The 14,325-nt window shown below is 40.3% G+C and overlaps 2 protein-coding genes and 1 non-coding gene across 3 annotated transcripts in view; 1 reads left to right on the forward strand and 2 right to left on the reverse strand.

Moving 5' to 3' along the window:
- The window catches only part of LOC105215289 (fez family zinc finger protein erm), a 66,976-nt gene that overhangs the window by 26,517 nt on the left and 26,134 nt on the right, over positions 1-14,325 (reverse strand). The window lies entirely within an intron of this gene.
- Positions 496-3,541, forward strand: Ces1e (carboxylesterase 1E). The gene is made up of 3 exons (XM_011189073.3): positions 496-1,526; positions 2,176-2,637; positions 2,702-3,541. Exons 1-3 carry the CDS (start codon positions 591-593, stop codon positions 3,440-3,442), a joined length of 2,139 nt encoding a protein of 712 aa, XP_011187375.2. The 5' UTR covers positions 496-590; the 3' UTR covers positions 3,443-3,541.
- Positions 14,113-14,185, reverse strand: Trnar-ucu (transfer RNA arginine (anticodon UCU)). The gene has a single exon. It is a non-coding gene; the product is annotated as a tRNA-Arg (tRNA).

Genomic DNA, 14,325 nt, shown 5'->3' on the forward strand with positions numbered 1-14,325 from the left:
CTATGTATCTTCCAAACGTACTCAACGGATTTCAATATTATGAATAATAATACAAATATTGCAGCTTCCAGTTATAACAGTATTTCTAATAAAATGCAACCTATTATGTATAGCAACAACAATAAGCGAAATTTTATATATTGTACGTGTTTCGCGATAAATCTGCGTTTTTTATTCATTCCTCACATTGTTTGAGCTTGAAGATAATTCAATATATGGAATTACCAATGGGCAAACACAGCGCTAATTATATCAACGAAATGACAGAGCAAAATAAAAATGTAGAAAAATTGTATATATATATATATATATATGGATATATATGCGATATACAGCATTAGTATTCGCGTTTGAAGCTAATCTGCATTCAACAGTAGCAATCATAATACCCTTCCGCTGATCGCCGCTATCGCTACGAAAAACAAAAATACCCATAAAGCGGAGAGACGCGAGCTCGCAACTTGCGTGCTTGAGCCGAGCGAAAAACTTGTGCGCTTACAGGGCGCGTCGTCAGTTACTGTTTGACATTCGATATAAAAACATACGGCAATTGGAGGAAGCAAGTACTCTCGCAATAACCAAAGCTCGATATGTCTTCTAAACTGCCGCAAGTGAATTTCATTACCAATAAAGTGGTCAAACTGCTTTTCGTGCTCTTGGCAAGTGCGTTTATTCTATGTGATGCGTTGCTTATGGCAGACGGTGTGCCGAATAGACGCGTAAAACGTATTGTGGGTGGTCGTCAATCGAAGGCGCCCCCGCCAGACGATCCGGTCGTCTTTACGCGCACCTTTAATCGCGATGCGCGCGTCGAAGGTTTTCGCAATGCACGCACGGGCGTCTACTCCTTCCTCGGCATGTACTACGCCGAACCGCCAATTGGACTACTGCGTTATGCGCGTCCCGTCTACAAACGTATGGGCGGTGATATTAACGCCACACAACATGGATCGCCGTGCGTACAGCCCGATCCATATGATCCACGACGCGTAGTGGGTAATGAGAATTGTTTACTGCTGAACGTGTATACGCCACATATGCCGGATGAAACCACCGGCCTGCCAGTCTACGTCTGGATACATCCCGGTGGTTTTCGTTATGGTTCCGCGGCGCAATACGACGCAACACCTATGGCACAACAAGGTATAATAGTCGTGACGCCGCAATATCGCCTGGGTTCGTTGGGTATTATGGGCGATGGCACTAAAGAGTTCGATGGCAACTTGGCGATCTTCGATATGGCTGCGGCTTTGCGCTGGGTCAACGATTATATACATCATTTTGGCGGCGATCCAAAAAGAGTCAAGGCTATTGGGCACGGTTCGGGCGCAGCGAGTGCCATGTACTTGTCGATGTCACGTTCGGCACGTAGCGCGAGCGATATATCGGGTGTGGTGGCGATGTCGGGTACAGCATTGTCGCAATATGCGACCGACAAGGAACCCGTACAGAGTGTGGAGGAGGTGGCGAGCATTAATGGTTGTCCCACAACAAATGAGTTGGCGATTGTGCAATGCATGCGAGAGGTACATACATATATAAATATATATATAATCATACATTTGAAATATTGACTGTGTATAATTGTGCTCCAAATCAGCTGTGTGTAGAAACGAAAGCGAATATGTAACGAGTTTTGATAATTAGAGGCTGGAATGTGTTTTACTTAGGTTTTGGCAGCGTCTTATCGAATTTCGAATGTGTTTAATTAAACAAAAAAACTGGTCGTACATTAATTTCAGCTATAAAAAACGAACGAACGTTGATAACAATTCATAATTTATAAAATGAAACAAAGAAACTTGTTTATATTTCTTAGGTCTATATTATTCACTTTTAAATCGATTCTAAATTGCAGTTATTTTTTATAAACCTTACTTTAGAAGAAGCCATAGAACCGGTTTTTATGTCCAACCTCACACACTTCCGAACACCCTTCTCCTTAACCTCACCTAACCTAATAATATAAAAGAGAGGGGAGGTAGTATAAATAAAACTATATTGGGTCCAAATCTAGGCAGATAAAGGATTACAAATCACTGCACTATATCTAGCAAAGCTCTCTTCTAAGCGATGCTAAAATATTATCTAAAGAAATGAACCACAAAGAGCATCAAATTCCAGCCTTTATACAAACATTACATTCATCACTACAATTCTTCATAATATTTTCAGAAAACTGCCGAGGAAATCATCGAAAATGACTCGAAAGTCCAAACGGAACGTCTCGCCGGTCGCGCTATTGTTAAAGGTCTCACAGGCAGTGCCGGCTTCACACCACACATCGAGGGCGAAAACGACGGACGCGCATTACCAAGCATAATTGTGGGTGCACCGGAAGAACAACTACGCAGCGGTAAATTCGAACCCATACCGTTGTTGACGGGTGTCACAAAACACGAGACCGCAAATGCGGTTAGCATCGGCACTCTCAATCGCATCTTTGGTTCGGCACAAGAATTTCTCAATTCACTCACCGATGTTCTCAAGGAGCTAACAGGCTTTCTGCGTATCGATAAAATAACGGGAGAAATTTTAAAACCCGTTTTACCCGGTCTAACGGCCGCTTTGACACCCACGCTCAACGATTTGTTGAAGGTGCCGGCGACATTAAATTTGGATCAAGTGTTGTCGAAGGTATTTCGATAACTAATATTTATAATTACTTGTATTGCATAATATTTGTATTAACCCCTTCTAGGTCGTTGAAACCACTACCGATATACTCTTCAATTTGCCCGCCGTACTAACCACACAAGTGTGGTCCCAAATTGCGCCTTCATTTATGTATAGCTTCGAATATAACGGTACGCGTTCGAAAGGTATACATTTCTTACGTGGTCTACCGATAGTTTCAGAGCAAGCTAGCAGCAATAACCCCGAAATTGTGGCGCATGGCGACGAACTCGGTTATATGTTCGATGCAAATGATCTGTTCGGCAATCCCATAGCCGAAGCAAAGCTGGTCGACGAAGAGGACTTGAAAGTGCGTAAAAACTTTATTGGCATGCTAGTGAAGTTCGCTGTTTCATTTGATAAGGAGAAAAAGAAAGAATCTGCCAGCAACTCGCTCTTTCGTAGCGTAACCGGCAAAGGTGTGCCCTTTATAAAAGTGGATACGGCATTAAGCGCCGATAGTGATTTCCGTTTTTGTGAGCTCTCCGTATTGGGCGCCTCACTCACACCGCTGACTTCTACAACATGTCAAAGCTTGGGCGGTTTGTTAGCACCGTTAACGGATGTAGTCGGTGGAGCGCTGGGCGGTGTTGGCGGCGTGCTCGGTGGTGGAGACAATGCTGGAACAGTGGATAATCTAGGCAATACTTTAGGTGGTGTACTAGGTGGTGGTGGTGGTTCGAGGCCTGGTGGTGGTCGTAGACCAGGCGGACAATCGAGTGGCAGTGGTGGACTACTTGGTGGTGGTGGTGGTCTGCTGGGTTAAAGTACTTGAGTTTAAGAAGAAAATATATTTGTAAACCAATAAATATTTGACATTTAATAAAGCAACAGATAAAGCTGCGGTGAGAACTTGCTTTTAATACGTGTCTGAGTTTAACTACTAAAGGTTGGGGAAAGACTATAGAAAATAGTATCAAGGAAAGGGTGATAGCAATGAGGTTATCTGAGGAGAGTCAAACGATGGACGAGGAAATGAATTTCTGCTTATTTTTGTAGCGAGATCCAGTGACTGTTTCAGCTGTCAAATCTGTGTAGTAAAGTTTTTACTAGGCGACTGGTGTTAGTACTTTGTAACTTCCATATCATATCCGTCTAAATAAGTGGTACGTCTTAATAAGTGGCACGTGGGCAATGCCAACATCGGATGAGGTGGCTTCTGAAGAGCTCGAAAGAAGGGCTCTACGAGATATATATAGATCTTCATGCGCTGACAACCCTGCCTAGCATATGTTGAACCTCCTGTTCTGAAGGTATTCCATGCAATATCAGTTGGTGATGGAGAAAATGAGAGAGATCTTTGCTGTCTTCTAAATACTAGGCTGGCTTAGATCACTTTGGTTTCTGATAGTTGTTGCAGATGTTGTTTGATTGCTAGTTCAATACAAGAGTTTCTTTATCTGCAAAAATCTTTCGGCCCGGAACCAACACGTTCGGTCCAACACTTTAAGGTACGCTTTTGCATACCCCTAGTTCTACGATTACCTCCTAAATAGGTTAGAGTCGAGGGTTCGATAGATAATAGATAGAAGTTATTTAATACGCACGTAGAAATCTTCTTTAGACCCAAAACACCTAATTTTTCTGGAAAAATTACAAAGTACACTACTTTACAGACCCTAAACGCTCTCTAATCTAATCCAAACTGAAATTACTCGGATAAGCTCATGTATAATCGTATATGAAATAAATGAAGTGTTAATTATAACGGTGTCATTAATATTTTCAATTTCCTCAAGTCTCATTATTTTCGACATATCTATTATCAATTAATTTCCAGCACGGATATGCGGGAAATCAAATCACTTCCACTTAATAAAGTCTTAAGCACCCACAGAGGTACATCCCTCCACCCACAACAACAATACCAACAAACATATAATTTGTGTTGAACCATAAATACCGTGTCTGCTGCAACGCCCACCACACCTCAACAGTTGCTAACTCACACTCCCCCCAGAGCTGACAGAACAACAATTTTGACACGTACTTGAATGCTGTCAAAATTCATACGTTCCTCCGTCTGACGTACATATGTACGGCGATGCGTCTAAATGAGTGTGTTAATAAGTAAGCGGGCGAAATATGTTAACAACCACAACAATAATACAACAAAAACACCAACGAAATCACAAGCAGCGCAATCGAAGAGTACAAAAGCAAGAGCAAACGGCAGCCAATTACATGGAAAATGTGCGAAAAGAATTTCATGACATATGAGGAAATCTGCAATTTGCGAAGTCGAGGCGAGTTTGCAATCAAAAAAAGAACTAAAGACGTGGAGAGCAATACGAATGTACGAAAAATGGGCGAGCTGACGGACTGACGAGCTTACGTATGGGCGCTTTGACGTTACGGTCGAACGACTGGCAGACGAATTGGTGGAAACTCTGATTGAATGGGTGGATGTGAACAAGTGCTAAAAGCCGATTTCACTGTAATTACAATTCACACACCGAACGCGGTGTGGGCTTTGTAATGGGTGCGAAGCGCTATCGAGCTAGCGGCAGGGACGTGCTGGGGTGGCAAACGAAAACAAATGCCAAAGCAAAGACAAGGAAACCATAGAACATGGAAATCTGGCAAATGTGTTCTTTTTGTTTGAGAGCACTTAAGAGACACCACAACCACCACCACCATCACAGCTCACCATTAACAGCAGTGGTAATAGCACAGCTATGGACCACGAGCTACAGACGCCCACAAGCCCACAGCGCAGTACAATCCGCCCAGCCGAACGCTTAACGTACAGCAAATGACAAGCTTAACCGCACGAGGTGCAAACAAAAGCGCACACAAAGAAGCGGCAAGTGGGTGCGAGCGACGGGTTGAGGCTTGTGCTTCTTTACAAATCGACCGCAGTGCCAAGCAAAAAAAGTGACGACCAAATAAAAACTTTCGTCTGCGAGTAGCAAAAATCATTGCGGCGCGTGTTTACTATGTTATACAACAACAACAAAGAACCAAGAGCAACAACAACCGCAATAAGCAAATGCTAAACGGCTGTCATTGTCGGTTTGGCAAGTGAATCTCGGTCACATTTTGCGCATCCTCCTCACACTCCTTTCCCACTGCTTCTTCACATCACTCACATCCTTTTCCATCATCGCTGTTACCGCTGCGCGGAAGCAATAGAAATGTCATAAACAAACCGATTAAATGTGTGCATGACAACAATAACAATCGTAATAATAATAATAATGCCACAGAAAAAGAAAGGTGGGCGCTTAAAGAAAGGGGTGTGACAACAACTGCCAACACCAACAAAATCAAAATGATTTTTGTTGTTGCTGAAACTCCAAAAACCCTACACCAACCACGACGCTTAAACGCCTTGTGTGTGCGCGTGTGTAGTGTAAAAAGGTAGCAATGGTTGTTCTTGTTGGCGCACACACCAGTTTTTAAATGTCACAATTATTTGGCAGACAAATGGGATTAAAATTAATGTCAACGCTCATGCAACGGTTGGAGATTTTTGGGAACTTCTAAAAACATTTAAAGGGCTTACAACAACAACATTGCCCGGCTACTGTTTTTAAGCGTTGGCAAGTTTACAAAATTATTTGCTGGTGGATGAGTGTTTTTGACATAATTATAGGGATTTCGAATATGAATCTGAGCGCGACGTCGCTCAAACTCAGCCAAAGTTTTGTGTTCGAAGGTTTGTAAGACATCGCGAACATACTGTTTTCATAATAATCCGAAAAGCCGACACTCACTTTAGAGTGCCTGGGTATTGGGGGTAATTTGTAACCACACTTAGTCCGAGAATATTGATTTTAAAGACAATTATAGGAGGCATCCTTCATCCACTAGCAAAATGTCTGTATTTAACCTATCTGGAATATTGATTTTTAAGACAAGTAAAGGACATATTTACATCCTACATTCGAAGAAGATAATCAAGTACATTTAAACAACCTTCCTAAACGAGAAAGAAAACAAGCCACGGAACAATAAAATCAACGGCAAACCTTTTCACAACAGTTAAAATTCCGACTGTCAGAAAAGGATATGTTAGGTTGTATGGCTGTTTCCCGGAGGCAAACACCGGTAGACTACGAAAGACAGTGCTTTGTGAAGCCAGAATCATCCCTTGATCTGCAGAGATTTTTGGTTTCTATATCCGCTATTTCGCGCGGTTAAAAGTGAGAACCGAGAAATCTTTGTCTTAATCTTGCAAAGGCGGAACATTCCAGACGAAAGTGTTGAGATGATTTCACCTCGTCCTCCTCCAGGCAGTTTCTACAGTTAGCATCCGATAAGATGTTTAACCTAACAGCGAGAAGCCCGAAGGAACAATGGCCAATTAGAACCCCTACAACCAAAGGGGAAGAAGCTCGGTAGACCTTTTTTCTTTAGGCCAGAAGGATCTGTGCTCTGTAAAGGATACTTGGATCAAATTTCGGTAGACTACATTCATTATATGACTGCGATTCTAACCGAAGTACAGAACCAAAAGAAAATTCTCAAGTCACAAATAAGCTACAGTTTTGAAAACACACGACATTTCGAACTGTGACAGCCTCTTAATGTCGCCGGAACATCACCTAAGATAAGGTATTAACACCTTCACAAATCCTCTTGTAATGAATGATTTTCTGGGAGTCAAAGCATGATCAGACCAAGAGCTTATTTGTATATCCACTCAAGTATGTTCATCGAACAACGCTCTCCATATATTCCAATCGTCAAAACAACACCATAATTCTTACTACTCAAGAATATTTTCATATATCGCTGGAATTATCTTAAGAGTTGCGGAAATTTCGCAGTGAAGCTTGAGAAAAAACAATTGCTAGTGAAACTGGAGAACCTAAATACCGATATTTGTCTTCTAAAACAATCGACCATGAATTTTTTTTTTTTTTTAATTAGTGAATAACATGGATAACACCTTTTCTGGAAACCTTTTTTTTACTCTTTTGCCACTATCACAAGATTATAAGTAATTTAGAGAGGATGTTAAGTATGGGTTAGATGCTGCAATGAGCCAATAATCTATGTTATGTGTAGCCACACATCTAACATTTTCCTAATTTAACCGACTAATCAACGCATGTAGCTAGTAGTAAAGAAACGTTTGCCTTACTAACATTTAAAGAACTTTGAACACGTTCTGTCAGGGGATATGTTGGGAGCTTGTGGATATTGAACAAAATCATCCGAGCGGTTCAAAGCAAGAGGATAAAGGTCTCATCGTCACTCTTAAGTTCAGCTGACAACAATTATTCTAAAAGCCACCGCATATTGATCTAAATGAGAGACATTACTTTTTTCAAGTATCGGGTTTGAATAATTTCAATGGCTGGTTGCTTTTGATATATTTGTTTATGTATTATAACTAATTAGCGTAAGGATATGATGTGAAGTACTTGTCAAGACAATATTTACAAAAAGTAAGAGTGAGAGCATACTGCTAGAAAGTGGTAAGAATTACAATGAAAGGTGTAAGATTACAATGGAAATATCAATAAATATGTACATATTTAGCTATTTGTTCGTTGAACTATTTCTCCGTATGCAAATAGCCAATATTGTATTTCCTGTAATAGAGAGAGCGCCAGGAGTACGGCAATGTTTGCGTAGCTCTTTCACACACCTGACAAATATACAAACATGATACTTCCGCTACAAGAAAAGACTGTCAAACGACTGATAGTTGAAGGGTTGTTCGGCGCTTTACCAAATCGCGTTGGCGCTGAGAAAATCGCACCAGCGTGCGGAGAGGACATACAAATGTACATAGAAACAGAATTTTTTATATTTTTTTGGTTGTTGATTTAGAAGCAGTAAACAAGTCAAATGTTGGAACGTGTGTCGGCGTTCTTTTTTTTACAATTTTTTTTTTCAATTCTTTTTCTATTTGGAATAAGGTATTCTGGACCCGCTTATTACTAACAATTATGTAAATACTGCATAGTGCACGCGCTCGTCCTTATCTAACGGGCGCTGACAAGTGAGCGTATAATCACTGAGCGTGTGAGCTAGCTAGTTAGCCCGAAGAGGTGGTGGTAGGCGTGCTGACACCGTCATAAATGGGCGCAAAGGGTGCGTTCAATGAATTGCTGGCTGCTGTTGTTGTTGTTACAATTTAAGCGCATTATGAAAAGCGTTTATATGCTCGTTTGACCAACCCAACAACAATAATAAAGGGAAGTAGTAAATGGAAAAAATTTTAAATGACAATAAATATAGTTCCGCTTCTACACTCTCACCCGCTTCAGCTACTGCCGCCGTTTGTTGTTATTGTTTCATAGCCACTTCCGTTTTTGGCAGCTATACAATTAATTGTGACAAATTGAACGCCGTCGTTCGTGTTAGCGCACGCGACAAACATAATTCGAACATCTTCCGGCGAAGGCACGACACACACACCCGAATACATACGAGTACATATAATGGATTGAGGTTGGAGTTAGAGCAAATTGGCTTGACGTTGGCAGCCACTTGCAGGCGGCAGAGAGAAAAAATGGCTTTATTGGCTGGTTGGTGTGTCCAAAATGTAACGGAAGTTATAAAGTTGTTGCTGTTGTTGTTTAGCAACTGAAATGTCCTCATGGCCACTTGCCATATTTATTGGCTATTTATTTTGTTGCATATTGTGTAAATAGACATGTACGACTATTTCCGTTATGATGATTTATTGGCGGTGCGCCCAATATCCGGTGGGCTGTGGTGTTGCAATTAGTAGTATGAGGCAAGTCATTTGCTATTTTCGTTTGTGGTATAACTAAGTGGCACTTTTGCAGTTAATTGTAGAAAGGAGTATAGAGTGCTGGAAGTTAATTAATCCTTAGATCTCTATTCGAGCATCTCAGTCAAGACTGTATAAGGAATAAAATACTGGTGATACGAAGAATAACGACTCTTAGAGGGTGAGGAAGCCACTTCAGAAATTCTAGATTCCACTTTGCCTAGATCTACGACCATTTAGTGATCAATAACTCACAGATTCTGGTGCTCTTCTCTTGGAAATAATCACAAATGATTTATCTTTATCGTAAGATAAAGCTTATTCCTCATTCATTACATTCATTACATTTCATATACGAGGAGTGTTCAAAAAATAACAGGAATTTTCGTTTTTTCAAAAATCGAAAATTTTGAATTTCAAAAAACCGGGGATTTTGATGAGATGATGTGTACTCCCGATTGAAATTTTGTAATTTGCAGCTTTGCATATTCTGATGAATATAGATTTAGTCTTTACACTTCTAGATAGAACATTTTCAAAATTATAAGAAACCTCAATTAGAGCGGAATACAATTCCAAAATTTTTTTTTCTGTAAGATCAGTCGGGTACGAGCGGATCTACGAAGAAAATACCTAGCCATATTTCAGCATCTGGGTCAGGCCCCTGGCAGCAACATCTGTGACGGTACTATTATTGTTCGAGTCTTCTTCGAGACAACTCTACTTATCTCTTATATTAACATTTTGGTGTAAACGAGCACCAGTTCACGAACCCTCGAAATAGAGGAATATAGTTAAGACGAGTATGATTAGAAGCCCATAAATATACGTACATAGTTTGGGTTGAAGCGGTTGTATTTGGAGGGACTTTACAGTTTTAAATTAAATACCTTTCCATAGTATAAATAAATGTGGAATTTAGTATTGTATCTAAATTCCCTCAATTCATTAGACACAATTCTTTGACATTTCAAATCCCTTTCATTATTAACTGTCATATTTACTTAAATTTTGTTATTTGTGCCAATACAAGAGCAATTTTTCCGTAATTCAAGAGCTAATTGCTCACAAATGCAACAGCGTAAAATCCGCATTGTCAACAAGAAAGAGAGCGCACAGCTGTCAACCAAAGTGAAGTGCAAATATGGTACTACAGATTGAGATTGAGTTTGAGCACCTTGTAACGCCTCTCCGCGGAGCATCTAGTATACTTAAATGAGCAGATGTACATATAAAATGCGAGCGACATTAACGCCCATCTAAAGGCACGCGCTCAAATTAAAAATCTCGCCTTACGCAAATGCATATGTCCTTTCTTAATTGCTACATATGCGACATGCAGCCAGAAGCGTAAGCAGACGAGCGCTCTTCAAGACACAATACCAAATGCGTCTACAAAGAACGCCTTCAATTTTCAACGCTTTTGTTGTACTTGTTGTTATTTGCTGCTTTTGCGGTGATCGGTGCTAGCGCACGCGTCTACAAGAACAGCCCTTGAATGCCAAAGCAATGCGCTCTCCTAAGACATTGCAAATAAATTTCATAAGCGCTGCTCTATCAACGCTGTAGAAGGAGGCACTCATTGTCTCGCGTCTTCCGGTATGCCAACGAGCGAAGGCAGACAGCCGGCACAAGGCGTTGTGCGCAAAGAAACAGGAAGCAAGGTGTGCGCCAAATGCAATCGAGCTAACGCGATCATTGTTACGGCATGAAGGAAAGTGCTGGTGGTGATCTTGGTTGTGATGTCGGTGGTGATGTCAGTGGTAGTGGTTCATTGTACCGCGCAGCTGCCGCCAACCAAATCAAAAGCCATCCATAGAATATAACAAAAGCTAAGTGGAGTGTTTATGCTTCAAGAAAGGATAGCGTATGAGAGATCAGCGCAAATTCTTACAAGAAAATGTGTGTAGGATACAAAAGCGTTATGATCACTTTACATGAACCGGTTCTAGCGCCACCACCCTGTTGCTACAAACCCCTCAATTAAAAGGACATGTGCTAGAAGGAGTAATATGACAGCACGTACCGTTGCACCGTTAACATCTTGGGCGCAAGCGTTTTGTTGCACCTTGAGTTGGGCGTTACCGAGATTTCAGTCATCGCAACCCACTTTTTCATACTTCTGAAGTCTTTATCATAATTTTAGCATTTTGGCAGGCGTATCCTTGCGCTTCTTGTTGCAGCACTTGAGAACAATAATACGTCACTGACATTTTTGATTTCGCATTTGGCATTTCGTATGCCTCCCGAAGCAATTGTGCTATCGAGTGGTATTTCAATTTCAATTTCGCTTTCGTAGCAGTCACCGGAAACGCTTGCAAAACAAATGAGACCTTTCATACATACTTATATCCTTACAAAATTCATATGGAGTACTCCATATGTGTTGTGGGCTCTTTGAGTGCGCGTCTCTCGGTCGTTGACACATGGCTTTTGTCTTCGTCGACGCAGCGGCGTTGGCGTTGGTTATACAATGCGCTTATATTATTTAGTTTGGCACACTCTATGCGTCTTCCTGTTGGCATTGGCATTCAAAATCTCTGTCTTAAAATATCCTTTAAAGCCCACATAAACATAGAGGTGTGTGTGTGCCCCTCCATTTACAAGTTCATTTAATTATTTACTACTCATTTTACTAGCAGTTTGACATGTCGGTTATTGTTGTGCGCCTCCGCGCCTATTATTATGCTACGCGCTCGCGTTTGTGGCGCGTGCACAATTTCCGGTTAATTATAATTGTGCGCAGTGTACTTTATATGAACCGTTGGTGCCGCTAAATGATTTCTAAAGCGCGGCAGCTCATTGTAAAATAAACGCAAAATGAAAGCGAATTTTTACGCTTTTCTATCAAATGACTCGTACAAGCTTGTTCTACGCTTTGTTCATTTCATTATTTGCTCCAATGTCAAAATGTCAGTCGTGTTTTATTTCCAGAAATCAAATAAGTGGCAAGCATATACGTAAAGTTGAATAGTGGGGGAGAGAAGGTTTTAAGTTGCATATAGGTTTTCCCGATACGTACATACGAGGTCGGTTAAATAAATCCCTGATAACGGAAATTTAAGTCCTATTGTTCAATATCAGTACCAAAAGTACATCGATCTTCATAAATAGCGATTGCACTCAAACTGTAAAAGCATCGATAAGAATTACTGGGATCAGCTCTAAAGTACAAAGACCTCGAAAATTTTTGAAATACCTCGTATTAGAACTCAAAACTGGAACTTGAAACTTGAAAGCTCTCATAATAAATTGAAAATGAAGAAATGGAACTGTCCGAATGCTTTAGAGAAAAACCACCTCAACTCACTAACGATAAGATCATATCTGGAACCATATAACAAGCCACCTCAGTCAATTGGACGGATATATCCAATGACACTCAACCAACCAACTGGCTCATGAAACATATCTGGAGAGACATAAAGCTCTTCATCAGTAGTAGATCTCGACTGCACTCTCAATAGAATCTCAATAGAAAATAGAAGACTTTACACCAATCTTTCAATCTGATGGTTAAACTTCTTACAACTCTTGCCTATATGTAAATCTAATCCCGAACAAATGTCAAATCATCCCAACTCACTAAACACCGCCTCGGAAGGTATAAACAGACACCTTAAACAGTTGGAGGAATATATCTAACGACACTCAACCAACCAACTGATTCATTAAACATACCTGGAGGAGCATCAAGACCTTAATCAGCAATCGGTCGTCATTGCTCTCTCAACAGGGTCCACGTAAGAAGACTTTTCTAACAATCTTTCACCTTTTGAATATAAAATCCGATACTGAACAAATGCCATAACTGTCTGCCTGTCTAAAAACAACACCTTTTGAACACAATTCGAAGATCTCGCTGAGCTTAAACGTGTTTTTAAGAGCTTGGCGATTTTCGTTTGTTAAAAAAGCTCACACTTCGTAGATTGTTCGTGAATCCTTGGCCAAAAACAATACAATAACGATGCCCCAGCCTCCATATTCGTCAGACATGACCCTGTGTGATTTTTCCTATTTTCAAAAATAAGGAGAACCCGAAAGGTCCCCGTTTTACAAATATATTTGTAGATGGAATCGCTAAAAGAGCAAACGGCTATACCAAAAATCGAGTTTGAGAAGTGTTTCGACGATTGGAAGAAGCACTGGCTCAAGTGCATCATATCGAATGAGCACTATTTTGAAGCGAGCGCATTAATATAGACGAATGAATAAATATTTTTTTTTCAAAAAAAAAAGAAATTCCTGTTGTTTTTTGAACGCACCTCGTATATGCAAATATTTTTCTGGTTTTACGAAAACTTCCAAGTGAAATTGCTTTGATAAAAATAATATAAATGATAGAAAACTGCCAATATCACGAAAACTAAACGTCTATACTTTACAAATACAGTATCGATGTCTACAAAAATAACTCAAACGTCAAAGTAGCTATAAATACAGCCAACTGCAGCGATTTGATGACAACAAAACCGAGACGAATGTGTATTGGCTGTGATTAGATTAGATTAGTTGATGATATAAATACAATTTCGATTAGCGACGACATCTCATATGCTCTATATCTTACCACGCGACATTTTACACGATTATGTAGTGCGCCTAACGCATTAATTTACACAATTCATTGATATGTTATACGAGTATATATAATCAAATATATCACTTATCTATGCGTAAATCTTATGCAATTGATTTGTGCACACACTTGTCTATTAAAATATTTATAAATTTAACAACAACCCTTGCGGGGATCGAACCCGCGACCTTTGGATTAGAAGTCCAACGCGCTATCCGCTGCGCCAAAGGGTCTCTTAACGTTTGTCTCCCCAACACCGTGCACAGCTAATAAAAATCGCCTCACACACAATACGCGAAACAACAAAGCAAAGCAAACAACTTGCATACATATCTACAGCATGGCATAATAAAATAAAAACTAAAACATTAAC

The sequence above is a fragment of the Zeugodacus cucurbitae genome, chromosome 3 (genome assembly GCF_028554725.1).
Source record: "Zeugodacus cucurbitae isolate PBARC_wt_2022May chromosome 3, idZeuCucr1.2, whole genome shotgun sequence".
Taxonomy (NCBI): domain Eukaryota; kingdom Metazoa; phylum Arthropoda; class Insecta; order Diptera; family Tephritidae; genus Zeugodacus; species Zeugodacus cucurbitae.

What these genes read in the sequence shown, in the direction of transcription:
- Ces1e (XM_011189073.3), top strand. Translation starts at nt 591, where the DNA reads ATGTCTTCTAAACTGCCGCAAGTGAATTTCATTACCAATAAAGTGGTC. An exon ending in TTGTGCAATGCATGCGAGAG is followed by an intron (nt 1,527 to 2,175) that starts GTACATACATAT and finishes TAATATTTTCAG; the next exon opens with AAAACTGCCGAGGAAATCAT. An exon ending in TGGATCAAGTGTTGTCGAAG is followed by an intron (nt 2,638 to 2,701) that starts GTATTTCGATAA and finishes AACCCCTTCTAG; the next exon opens with GTCGTTGAAACCACTACCGA.